At 44.6% G+C, this 14,102-nt stretch overlaps 1 protein-coding gene across 1 annotated transcript in view; it reads right to left on the bottom strand.

Annotated features, from left to right (window-relative positions):
- LOC138246589 (ly6/PLAUR domain-containing protein 3-like) overlaps positions 1-14,102 on the bottom strand; it is a 71,613-nt gene that overhangs the window by 32,295 nt on the left and 25,216 nt on the right. The window contains exon 3 of the mRNA XM_069201283.1: positions 1,120-1,302. Within this exon, the coding sequence (XP_069057384.1) occupies positions 1,120-1,302 (183 nt within the window). The remainder of the gene's footprint in view (positions 1-1,119; positions 1,303-14,102) is intronic.

Genomic DNA, 14,102 nt, shown 5'->3' with positions numbered 1-14,102 from the left:
CTGCAGAATGAAATACACATGCAAAGAGGAAGTAATGAGAAGAGGTATAGATATTTCACTTTGTCGCTGCCAGGTCAGGTACGTTCACACTTTCAAATTCAGGTTGACTGACAGTAGTAAATCTGGTCTGTATTAAAATACATGATTGAATGCACAAGAGCGCCCATACTTCACACTTCCTGCCACAGGGTAATGCAAGGCAGTGTCAGGCTCTGCTTTTCACTACTTTATGGGTGAAAAGTGATGCAAGGCTACGCAAATTGATTTGCGGGGCTTTGTAGGCATCACTTAAGCACTTGCGTTGCCTTGCATCTACTTGCGTGACATGAAGACTAAACAAGTGGTTAGTAAATCTGGCCCTAGATACTTAAAACCAATACTACGAGTGATGCTGGAGTAGACCTGGCCCACTTTCTTGGTATTGCTTAAAGGTATAGCTACAACTGAAGCAGCAGCCCCAATATTGTGTTTATCATAACACAGTGTACACTTCATTCACTTTGCACCGACTCATATTTGAGTTTAGTGTGCAGACATAGTAGTTAAACAAAATAAAACAATAATGCTTAGTTGTATCAGTCATCCAAAACACCCTACTTCAACAACACTATCACAATCTGCGTTTTGATAAAGTAGATCATTTTAGAATGAATTGCAGTTTATGTTTATTTCTTTAATAAATATGGCTTGATTAAAAGTATGCTCTTGCCTTAAGCCTAGCCGTGTTCTATGTTTCACATATAATTGGTAAAAAACACTTTAAAATATATTCAGGTTAAACTACTGACAACCTTTCCTCAAGTGACATTTTAGTTTCTGATAAATACATTTTTTAAAGGAGAACATATGGGAACTCTTGTAGCAATCTAGAAGTACACTAAGCCAATTGCTAGATCTCCCATGCTGAAATGCCATGTGTTGCCTTGTTAATTCTTTTTTACTTCACTGACATAATTCCTATTAACAGTCACAGTCAATGGCTTTTTCATAAAAGAGACCAGTTATTATAATCTTATCCTATTCATTTTCCAGCCTACCAGGATCCTGTTGTGAAATGTATCTCCTATTTATCTTTTCAAATAGAATATGTAGGAGTTTCTTTACTACAAAGAGAATTACCAGTCTGGTTGGCTTGAGGCTTGTGCAGGAAGTCTTCAGTCACCAGTGTGTTACAGAGGTCTTCAGAGCAGGCGTGAACTTTCAGGCGGTCATACGAGGTGTCATTTGAGTCAGTTGTAAACTCCTGGTTGTCATAGGTGCCAACGTCACACCCCTTTATTGTCGCTGACACATTTTTTTTATCTGTTGCAACAGAAACACAGGAGGGGAAAACAAAACATAAATCACAAGAGGAAAAGCAGAGACTGATATATTTATAAGAGGATAAGGAGAATAGATGGCTTTTCTAAATGAAAATCTACATGGAGGCGGTGTGCCATGCCCTTTTACCCACTGATATTGGTACAGAAAGTAACATCATATAATCGTGAAGGGTAAAGACCCATTGTTGGACTTGGCACATTCTGGTTTGCTGAGGCGAGGACCTATCCAGGCAGAATCTACCACTCCTGTTGGGGGGGGGGGTGGGGGGGGGGGTGATTACCCTCACTGTTTAACATGCGCTCACCCTTGGGTAACTTGGCACAGAGCAGTCAGACTTATCACATCACAGGGGCAATGTGTAAAGCATTGGCACATCACTTCCACACAATAACTACACTGAACATCACAAAAGAGACTTCACACAAGGTGTATGTAAATAAAGTTTGTATTCAACACACACATTAACACAACATGAACATCATTAATACATCTGCAGTATGTAAACACGAGAAAATTAATACTTTTCCTCCCAGCACCCACATGCGGTGTAACCATGATAGCAGCACGAGACCCACCCCAAGAATCACTCTAATCCGATAGCATACAGTTTTAGGATGCATCTCAGTTCCCAGCGATAGTAGCAATGTTTACATACAGAGAATTGCAGCACTTTTAAATTATCTCTGCAGCCTATGAAGCACCAGTAAACTTCGATGTCAACCAAAATAGTAAACAACTTTAATGGCACCCCTGCTGCCCGGTGTAGTCAAGCCCAGACAATCACTCCAGCACACTCACTCTGCACCGCAATGCTCTGCCGCGGATATCAGTCAAACTAGCATACACGCATTTGCTGGCACTCACTTCCAGCACCCTAATGCGGTGCTCTGACATCCAGCAGGTAAGGTGTAAATGAGTTTGAAGACCCCTCTTAGACCCGAACCTTCCCCTACCCTCCAACCAATTCCCAAGAGATAGAGGTGAATCAACCTTTCCGCAGAGACTTGGCCGGACGCGGCCAGTGGTTACACTTAGCCAGAATCCCAGGGCAAAGTTCACTCAGGGGTTGCCATACCGGCCTTCTGGCACAGGCCCCCGTTTGCAAAGCACAGGGGGAGGGTTGCCATGGGACAAGCGCTGCTCACAGTGGTGTGCAGCCAAGCCTGACACTCCAATTCACAATTAGCTACCAATTCTGCAGATCCCAGGAAATGAGGCACCACATCTGGGGCGTGACGACTTAGGTCACCCCAGGCGTCCCTGTTGCACTCAAAAAGTTTACCAATCTGCATCTCCCTGAAAAGAAATACAACGTCAGGTGAGCGATGAGTTGAGTGGCACCAGATGTTTCCGAGCACACAGGCAAACGGACCAATACAGGGCCTCCCTGGAATGCGACACAAAGTCTGCTGCGTGATGACTTGAGTTGCACCGGACAATTCCACTTGTACACAGAGTTAATGCAGTGCCTCCCTGGAATGAGGCACAGCATGTGGTGCATGATGCCTTGAGCCACACCAGACAAATCCAGTCACACACACACACAGACGCAAGTTCAACGATACTGCACGAGGTAGAATGCAGCACTGCTCCGGGTCGCCCCCACCTTTGAGGGTTGCAACCAGTGACAAGAACACCACACACAATCAGCATGCAGTCGGGTGTTGCACAAAAGAAATGCGGCACACTCGACAAACACGGGCCACGGGAGGTCCCACAACTGGCGAATCCACTCACAACCAACCAACGCTTATGAGTGTTGTGACCCCACAATGAAGGGCCACACTCCTTGAATGCAGGCAGTACTTTGAAGGCTCTGACCCAGGCAAATCCGGTCTCCAGGTGCAATACTTAATTATACGCTCACCCCACTGCTACTAGGTGGAGTCCAGAAATGACGTAGATGTGAAGGAGGGCACTGCTCTCCAGATGACACAGGTAGAAGGTGTAGGTCCCTCGGAGGAGGTCTTTGATGTCCCTGAGACCTTCACAAAGAACAGGGGTCAAGCCAACAAGCCCTTGGAGAGCACACTTCAAAGTGCCATATTGCAGCAAGCAGTGTGCCTAGGCCAGTCATGATGCAGGAAGGGTACACAATCCCTTCCGAGGGATTAATTCTCGTGTGCACAACAGATTCCTCTGGCAGTGTGCACCATGCAGCTCAGGGTCTCCGTTCCATGTTCCGACAAGTGTATCTCTGCGTTTCTGAAGTGTGATACCCCTAGTTATACTAAAGTTGGCCTTTGAAATTGGGGGTGGTTCAAAGGGGTTCCCGTTGAACCACAGATGTCTCCCCTAAATTCAAGTCCTGTCTGAGGAATCGGGCTGTGGAATGCAGATCTTAATCTTTAGGGGGGCTATGATCTGGTCCGAGAGGCCAAGTGTCAAATCCTCTCCTTCCAATCTGTCCAGCAGGCCCTCAAATGGCAGAGGTCTGTCGTTCCAGTTGCCCACGTTTTATAGCTATTGCTGGGGAATGCATATATGTGTTCTTCCCACATCCAGTGGCATGAAGTTAAATTAAATAGGCACCCAAAAGGAGTTTTAGAACATAGGAATGCCCACTTTCTAAAAGTGACATTTCCAAGGTATTAGTGACAAAACCACCTATACCATAGGAAAGGGTTTGTCATTGTGAATCCAATGATTGTAAACAGTATGAGGCTGCTCCAGTGCAATCCACTATTGCTGCTAGGAATAATTATAAACTTTTCTGCATATTAACCTATGGGCAGAACAGCTCTCAATGGTAGTGAAAATACACATGGGTACTCTTCACTCTGTGGGTACATGTGCCTGGGTGCATGCACAAGCATGCAGGGGCAGGCTGGACACAAGTTTTAAGAACACCACTAAGGTGCAAGTGTGCCCATACAGGCCTGCAATGACTGGCACAATACAGATAAGACACTACCAATGTGCAAGTGTGCACATATAGGCAAATTAAGGCAGGCTCAGTATACCAATGAAAACGCCAATGTGCAAATGTGTACATACTAGCAAGCAGCACCATGCTCAATATACATACGAAAACTCCAATGTGTAAGTGTGTACATACTGGCAAGCTGGGCAAGGCTCAGAGTATACATGAAACCACCAATGTGGCAAGCTGTGCCAGGCTCAGTATATACATGTAACCACCACTGTGCAAGTGTGCATACTGGCAAGTGCCCCTTACCAACCTGTGTAGGAAGGGTGCATGTACTTTCACACTGTACTTACAATGGAAAAGCCTTCAGGGCACTAAGGCCACTCAAAGAGAATCAGCACAACCTCAGGGACCAGCCGACCTCCTTGGTAGGGAAACCCTCATGGCGGTTTTCCCCTACCAGGGCATGGGACCCCTTTTTGTACCTGTCCTGCCTTCTGTCTACCACTTCCTCCACCCTACGGAGCATGCTCTATGTGTAGGGAAGGCCACTCTTGGTGGGCCCCGGTGGTGGAGATGCCACCCTGAGTGTAGGTGTACCTACACCTGAACAGGCCTGCACTACCAGACCTAATACATGTTGGTTAGGCTACTCTGCTGGGTGGCACACTCAGTGCAGCGTCCCACCAGCGGCCTGGGCCGTACCCACTGTGGCTATTTGGTTACCTTTTTACATGGCACTCCTGTGTATGGCACCTCAACCAATCAAGTAAGCACCTCCTCCTGGCATGGGTAGGAAGAACGTGGGCACTTTCCCATTTCAGTAAAGTGGAACAGAGTTCAGTCCTAACGCCATGCAAGGAGAGTCAGCAAAAACTGGGAGGCAAAAGTAAAACGTTTCAGGGAAATCCCCAAAGAAGGGCAATGTCCAACACCAATGGAAGCGATCTCTCTCACACCCACACGGACACCAACGAACATACAACTAGTGGTCCTTTCTTAAGGGGTTGGTGCACTCAACATCTGTAGCTCCAACATACTTATTGCCACTGATTCTAAAGACAGCAGATCTGGAAACTGAGAATCACACGATTTAGGGTTGGGGCCTATTCACAAACTGCATTTTGCTGTACCTTTAAGATCACTACAATAGTGCCAAGATGCTATAAAAGGATATTCACATACCTACATTCAGAAGTTTACACCTGCATCCCACCTATGTTTTCTATGCAAAGGGCATCACCCTGACTGCAGAGATCCCTGCATATGTAAGTATACATTTTAGTAGCAAATGTGGGAAGAACAGAGGGGAGTGGCTGGAAAATGGGGAATACCTACTACTAAAAATGAAATGTTAAGGGAGGAATAGCAAAGAGCATAGATAGGGCTGGGGAGGATTTTAGGGAGGGCCAAACTCCCACCCACGAAAGGGTAAGCCTACTTTTGTTTCCAAAATTCCCTTCTATAGATACTGCAGCCAAAAAGGAGTCAAAATAGTAATACATTTACTCTACCTCAGAGGTGGAGTAAGCCCAGCACATTAGATAGTCAACCAGTGATACTGCAACACCTCTTACAGGTAATAATAGAGGTAGAGACTAGGAGCCCCATAGGAACTAATGTTCAAATAAATTACATTATTTAAACTACTTAAAATATAAAGACATTTTATTTAATGTTAAAAATGTTTATAAATAAAACATAATGTATTACTTTATTTTGAAATACTTAATACTTCATAAAACTTATTTTTTAATTTAAAAACTAAAGTAACAATATTTTTTTTAAATAATCATATTACTTTTAATTCAAATAATACGCATTTAATAATACACAGATATATGATGAATTCACATGTTTATATTGTTTTAAGGTTTAATAAACCTTTCTAATTTTCCCTATACTTCACCTCAGGAAGATCTCTGCCTTGATTTTGGAGGTCTGTGCCATGTGTGCCGAATGTCAAATACGGTTGAAAAGTCACTACTACTAGTGACTTTACAGTCGTATTTGACATTTTTATAACCCCACCACTATTTCAGTTCTTTACATGGTAAATGGTCAACAACCAAAAGTAGTAAAGTTATGCAAAAATATAAATGTACTCATAGCCAATTTACATGTGTAGACTTACCTTTGTGAGTAGGCATCTTGGAATAGGTCACAGTATTCATATTTACAACTTCTTGTAACCTTTAACTGACATTCATGACACCCCCACCAACCAGATAGTTTCATGAAAATTCACTACAATCAGAGAAAACTAGGCTAGAAGTCAGAACCGCCATGGTGTGGATGTTTCCCCACTGCATCTTACAAGGTCCTGTGTCATAGCAATCCAAGCGGTCCGTTCTAAAGCATGAAAATTGCCTTCCAATTAAAAGGCCAGCAAATTATATTATTAATAAGAACATGCCAGAGGGTGCTTCTGGAACTGTGGTATGGATGGGGAATGGTCAAGCCAAGTTCAGGTGTCCATCTGGCAAGGCAGTATGTTTGGAGAGTCAGCTATACATCTAGTCTTCCTGCAACAGAACTGACTTAAACTAAGCCCTATTGCTGTCTATCGGTGCTGTACCAACCTGACATTAATTTTCAAAGACAGCCACTCATGAGATATGCCATTATACAGAAAATCATAACATATGACACAGGATTTTTGTAGACCCACAAATGGCAATCAAGAAGCTACAGGCTGGTAGAGCCTCTGACCCTGACATGATGTCCTATAAAATAATAAAGTAATTGTCTGTGTAGTTGGAACCAGGGCTCCTGTACAACTTCTGCCTATTCATAGCAGAAGACCATTCCCTGGACTCCTAGAGAACAAGCATCATTGTGTTTTTGAACAAAAACAAAAACACTTAAAGTTCAAAATGTTACAGCTGATCAACTTTATCAACATCAACCAGAAAATCCTCACCTACCTAATACTTTCAACGCTGCCAGACTGCATAGAGGGACTACCAAAGCATCAACTATAGCCAGGATGGATTCAGGGAAAATCTTTCCACAATAGATCAAGGTATGAACTTGATACTATTCAATGGCTAAGCAACCCTTCTTTGTTGTATTCCTGGCATTCAGTAGGGGCAATGCACTAGTGAAAACTAGAAGCATGAGGTAAGGACAATCATGCAGTGAATACACGATCTGTATTTGAAAAGGCCAATTATCAAGAGGAGTAACAACTGACAGACGTCAAGCAAGGCTGCAATTTATCATGATTAGTTGCAGTGAAAGCTGCCACGGATGACCCTCTACAAAACAGCATTTTATGGTTCCCATTTTTGTATATGAGGATGACTCCATGTTTACTGCAAAATAATTCAAGACCATGTCAAGGGGAACCCAAGGCAACAAGCACAGGAAACACCACTTCTGCCTGGAAGATAGAAATCTGGTAAATGTCAAGCAGTGCTCCTATTTAGGAATCATTGTAGAAAAAAATCCATCCTGCGATACCAACATAAATTTTGCATGCAGAAAGGACGAGATCGCCATAGGAGAAATAATACTCTTCATCAGCTCCTTGAATAACTGAATGTGAACATCATGATGTAGATCAAGGTCAGGAACATCCTGCAATACAGCAGTGAGATACAGGGTCTAATTTACAAACCACAACACCTTGGCATATGTTAAAGAGACAACTGGATAAACATTCTGTGCCAACCCTTTGCACATAAATTGACAATACTGGAGGCAGGCATTGGCTATCTGCTGATCAAGAAGACTACCATAGACAGGGAAGGCACACGAGCCAAAGCTGCCTGTTACTGGATGATATACATTATCCTGCATGGCATGCTCAAAGCGCAAACCTCAACACCTGAACTAGCTCAGAACCAAATAAGTGTAACAACAACTGTGAGAAATAGGTTTGTTGGCTGAGTGGGCTGTTAACCCTGCTCAGGCAACACCCAAAATGTATGTCAGGGTGAGCCACAAAAGTCACTAGATTAACATGTGCTTAATACTCTGGTAGCTTGGCAAAAAAGCAGTCAGGCTTAACTTTGAGATCATGTGTAAAGTATTTATGCAGTAGACAAACAGCAATAAGGTAAAAACACAACATGAGAAAAAACCCACACCAATTTAGAAAAATAGAGTGAACTTTAAAAAATGATTCGACATCAAAACAACAAAAATCTAAACAGTAGATCTGGAGTTCTACATTTTTTAACTTTAGTGTAAAATCTAGCACCGAACAGATCGAAGCACCAACGGCAAACATCTAGTCATGCAAGACTGGAAAATATGGCTGACACCGATGGAGGGCAAGTTGGTTCTGAGAAGGTAGAATTTCAGTGGGGCAAGGCTGTAGGCAGTGTCTGAGGAGGAGGCGTCACTGCCAGGAAGCCACTGGATGAAGTTGCGGTGAAGATTTCCATGTCTGGAATGAGGGCGTGATTTAGATATTGGAAGAGGAGTTACTCCTCCACAACGGTGAAGGATATCCCGTCTGCCGAAATCTAAACCCCAGTATATTAAATGGGATTTATATTTCGACGGATGAGATATCATCACCGTTGTGACAGATCAACCACCCGCCAATACCTAAATCAGGCCCTTAATCTCTTTTTTAGAAGTCGAAAACCTGCAACGGGACAAAGCTGAAAGGTGTAGCCAATGAGGTCTCCATGAGGACGATTACCCCTTCTAAAGTTGCCACTGAGTCAGGGCAATGACTATGCACTTTGGCCGGACAGATGTGCAAGTTGGCCTCCCATCTTCTCTCTGCTCTCAGAGCAGTTTCAAGCAAAAATGTATTACGTCCCAAGAGTTGCATTTTGGATATCTGGGCACCTTTCCCACCACTTTGAATGGTCCTGACTGGAGGGGCAGCACTTCGAGCGTCAGGCTATGTCCAGGTGCACGATCAAGATGGACGGAGCCTTTTCTGTCCCAGAGGCTCTGATCAGATGCCAGACAATTAGCCTTAGTGTGACTAGTAGCCTTAGGTTCAAGCAGTGGAACAGGGCTCAAACAGCAGGGCAGGCCTTTGATGGTTCAAGGCAGGGTTAAGGGCAGCAGAGCAGACCTTCCAGGTGAGGAAAACAGTCCTCTGAAGTACACTGCAAGCCACAGTAGCAAGTTGTCATCTAAGAGTCCTTCCACAGATCAAGAAAGTTAACTGAAGTGTGGGTCTGAGTCTCCTATTGTTCATACTGGGTGTCTTCTTTCCAGAAGACGTTTACAGAGAATTCCCTTTGAAGTGCTTGGAATGTCCTACCCCCCCCTGCCCGAGGTCCAGGATGGCAGCAGTCACGTTGTATTGGTTTTAAGCCCTTTGTGTGAAGGCAGGGCACAGCCTATTGAGTTGCAAATGGGCCTGTGCCCAGCTCTGTCCTCCCATCCTATCAGTGATTGGCCATCCAGGGACACCTAACCCCTCTATTGTGTGGCTGTCTGGGATGAATACACAAAGACCAACTACCAATTACAACCAGTCATGTGACCCCAGAACAGGCTGCAGACACCAAATAGGCAGGAAAATGCCAACTTTCTAAAAGTGGCACTTTCAAAATTGTAGATTAAAGTCTGACTTAACCATTGAAGAGGAGTTTAAGTTACAACTTCTCAGATACTGAACATGAAGTCCTTACCGGCTTCCAGTCAAACGTTAGCATTTATTAAATTGTAATAGGGCAACCCACTGTTATCCTATGGGAGAGCTAGGCATCACAGTAATGAAAAACACATTTTGGAGTTTTTCACTACCAGGACATATAAACCCCAAAAGTACATGTTCAACCTTTTATTTACAATGCACCATGCCCAAAAAGCTACCTTGGGCCTAATTTAGGCATGACTTATATGCAATAAAAGGCTTGGCAAGAGGGTTATATTTCCAAGTCCCATTGGTAGTTTAAGCCTGTTTATGGGCTGCAATAACAAGCCTGGGACATGTTATAAGGGGTTACTTAAGTGGGTGGCACATTAAATGCTGCAGGCCCACTAGTAGTATTTAATTTAAAGGCCCTGGGTATATGGTGTACTAATTTACTAGGCACTTATAAGTAACTTACTTATGCCAATCAGGTGCAAGCCAATTTTACCATGTTTTAGGGAGAGAGCAGAAGCAGATTAGCACTGGTTAGCAGTGGTAAAGTGCACATTGTCCTAAAGCCAACAAAAACAAATTCAGAAAAATTGGAGAGCTGATGGCAAAAAAAGTTTGAGGGTGACCCTCCAGAGAGGCCCTCGTCCAACAACAACCATGATAAAGATAGAAAGAGATAAGTGAGGAACATCAAACTGGATGAGAACCTTTCTAGCTCGAAGAGTGTTCCCTAGACAAACATTTTCTATTGTGATCAAAACATGCACAGCTCAGGCTGGACCACCCATCTGAAGACTGCTGTTTTGACTATTTCCAATACAAAGTGCAAAACTCCACAAACTCTGCTTTCTGAAAAGCACAACCTACTCCAGATAACGTACATTTATGTAAAAGCCTACTTAGCTCCTTCGACACACGAAGTGCAGGAAATGATCACATGGTGGCAATGACAGACTGCGTCCCTGGTATAAGGATTTTAAAGCAAACGCCCAGAAGAGGGACGGAGTTAAAAAATGGTTGTGTGCTTCAGTCTGGTAATGTGTGCTGGTAATCCATTTAAAAGCAGAAAGAACAGCTATGGATAGGAGAAAAGTAGAAGGAAACTTTTCTCTTTGATGACAGCTCAATGCTGATTGTTTGGCGCGATTTTAAGATATGAAGGGCGGCTTGATTTTAAAATATGAAGGGTGGCTTGATTTTTTGTGAGCTGAAGAAGAGAGAAAACGGGAAAAGGGAACAAATGCTGCCCAGATCCAAAGAATCCCCGCTCTGAGGGATTCAGTCACAGGCACTGCTGAGGTCAAGGTTTTCAGTTTGAGAGATTTCTGGGGCAACTTCTGCCTCGGTTAGTTGTACAGCACCCCCTAGACTGAATGGATGAAACGCCCTTGACTGATAAAGCCCTTTCCGAGGCTAGGTGGAAGGTGATACTCACAAGATGAGAGTGTGAATAATAAATGGATACCATTAGGCATAGTAAGGATACAGGTGACCCTGACAAGCTGTCAGAAGGAAGGTAACTCTGGTAAACAGAATGACAGACACTGCAAATGGGTGCTACAGTGTCTCAAGCTACTGAGATAATGATGGCACACAATAAGGATGTAAGGAGAGAATGTGGCATAATGGATAGAGCTGTACACTTTGGAGCTGGGAAACCAGGTTTGGGTCTCTGCTTCAGCTCAACAGCCTGTGAAGACAAACCATTTAGGGGCATATTTACAAGCCCCTTGTGCCTCTTAGCAACACACTAGCATAATCTTTTATGCTAATGTGGCGTTAAGGAGGCCATTCTCCTGCTCCATATTTACAAAGTGGAGCAATGTATGCTTTGCACCACTTTGTAACCCCTTGCGCCGCCCAGGCATAATGTATGCAAGGGGGGGCGTTCCCATTCAGGGAGGACCTAAAAAATGGTGCAGTGAAATCTACAAGATTTCACTGTGCCATTTTCAGCGTCATTTCACATTATTTTCAATAGGCCTCCCTTAACTTTGCAGGATTAGAGCCAAAATTTGTGACGCTAATCTCGCAAAGCGTCACAATAGCGTCAACATTTTTTATGCTATTGTCCTAACGTGTGGCATGCTGTGCCGTATTGTAAATACGGTACACACATGGTGTTGTTAGGGGGCACAGGGTGACTCAAGAAAAGGACTGAAGCACCACTTTATGTAAATCTCCACGTGCCTACCAAAAAAAAGATGAGTATTTCCTTGTATGATGTAGCTGGTGCTCATGTAAAATGCTCCAATACCTTTGGGTCGTGTTTGTGCAATATAAAACTACAAAAAAAAAACTATGGCTCACACGGATTACTCTATCCCATTATAGGTTCACCTTATATGAGCACTTCTTTCCACTGAGCCATGCATAATGAGTGTTGATACGAGCAATTCACTCTTGTTAGAAGTGTGTAGTCACCACCTTTAACCTTTTAGATGCGGGCGTCGGCCAGTGACACTCCCTCCCTGGTGCGGGTCACGACCAGTGGCCGACACCAGGGAGGAGGTTTAAAATCCTCCGGTGCAATGCACCGGAGGATTCCCACCCCCACTACCCCCCCGTAGGAGACGCGGAAGAACTTCTGCGTCTCCATCCTGTCACCCTCCCGCCCCTTTGTGATGTCAGCGCACCGCGAGGTGCTCTGACATCACTGTTTTTCCCCACCGGAGAAGAAGAGAAGCAGGTAAGCGTTCTCTTGTTCTCCGGTGGGGAAAAAAAGGCCAAAACAGCCTCCCCAGATGCCAGGGAGGCATTGATGGAAAGGGGAGGCTCTCCCCTTTCCATCAATGCCTCCCTGGCACTGTTTCCTGGCCATGGATTGCAGCGCGGCTGCGATCCATGGCCAGGAAACGCCCCTAGGCACCTTGGATCTTCTTTGGGGGTGTCGGCCCCCTTGTAAAAGGGCGCCCCCCCCCCGGGCAATATTGAATTATTTCAACTCTTTTTGGGGGCAAGACGCCCCCCACATTTAAAAAAAAAAAAAAAAAAAAAAAGGTAAAACAAAATGGCAGGGTCGGCCCTCAGAACACGGGCCGACCCCTGGGGCTAAAAAAAAATGTGTAGATTTCCCAGGTTAAAAATAGTAAAAAAAACTGAACAAAAAAAACAAATTGTTAGTGGTCAGCCCTTAGGGTGACCATCTATGGGGCCATTTTTTTTTTTATACATGTGTGCTTTGCCAAGGGCATTTCCTATTGTACACAACAAACATACCCACAAGCCATTTTGTGACTATCTGCCTTCTACGTAGGCTAGTAATTTAGAGGGACAGTTTAGCCAGTTGCAGAGATGGTGTCTCGTTGGATGACTGCTGATCAAGCCCTAACTCGGGTTATGGAGGAGAGTTCTGATGTAGGCTCAGAGACTGAGACAACAGAGACTGAGACAGCATCTGAGGGAGAGGACAATGGGGCAGATTCTGGGAGTGATTTTTCAGTCGGCGGAGTCACATCCGACGACACCTCTTCCAGTGAGTCTGAAGGAGACAATGGCGACATCCGTGCTGTCCCTTCGCAAGCACATTCTGGGCAGCGGGACCACATTGGGTTTGCTGAACCTAGAGAGCACGTGCTTGCTGCCGCAAGCACAGAGGGAGTGCTCTCTTGGCAGCCCCCCTGTTTAGTTCAGCCCCAATTCCACCTTTTACTGGTGACGCTGGATGTAAAGTCGATACAGCTAACTTTTTGCCAGTTGACTACATCTATCTATTTTTGGATGTTGACTTCCTTCAGAAAGTTGTGCAGCAAACAAATTTGCGTGCAGACCAATTTCTGAGGGAGTGCGGTTGCACTCTAGGGTCCCGTTCTAGGGCACGCCAGTGGACTCACACTTCGCTGGCAGAGTCGAAGATATTTTTGGGCCTTACGCTCAAAATGGGGTTAGTGCAGAAACCCACCTTGCAGTCCTACTGGACGACTCGCACGGTTTGGGTGACTCCCATCTTCGCACCATCCATGAGCAGAGATCGTTTTTTGCTACTGCATTTCAATGACAATTCTGCTGCATTGCCCCGGGACCATCCAGATCATGACAGGTTGTTCAAAATTCGGCCTGTCGTGGAACATTTGTCTGCCAGGTTTCCAGAGATCTATACTCCTGGAAAGAATATAGCAGTCGATGAGTCCTTGATCCTGTACAAAGGACAGCTGCTTTTCAGACAGTACATTGCAAGCAAAAGAGCTCGCTATGGCATAAAGCTGTACATGCTGTGTGAGAGCTCTTCTGGCTATGTGTACAGCTTGAGAGTGTATACAGGGAAGGATTCTACCCTAAACCCTGTAGGTTGCCCTCCCGCGTTAGGGGTCACAGGTAAGATTGTATGGGAACTTGTCCAGCCAC

The sequence above is a fragment of the Pleurodeles waltl genome, chromosome 7 (genome assembly GCF_031143425.1).
Source record: "Pleurodeles waltl isolate 20211129_DDA chromosome 7, aPleWal1.hap1.20221129, whole genome shotgun sequence".
Lineage (NCBI taxonomy): Eukaryota > Metazoa > Chordata > Amphibia > Caudata > Salamandridae > Pleurodeles > Pleurodeles waltl.
This window is presented reverse-complemented; position numbering and strand designations above follow the sequence as displayed.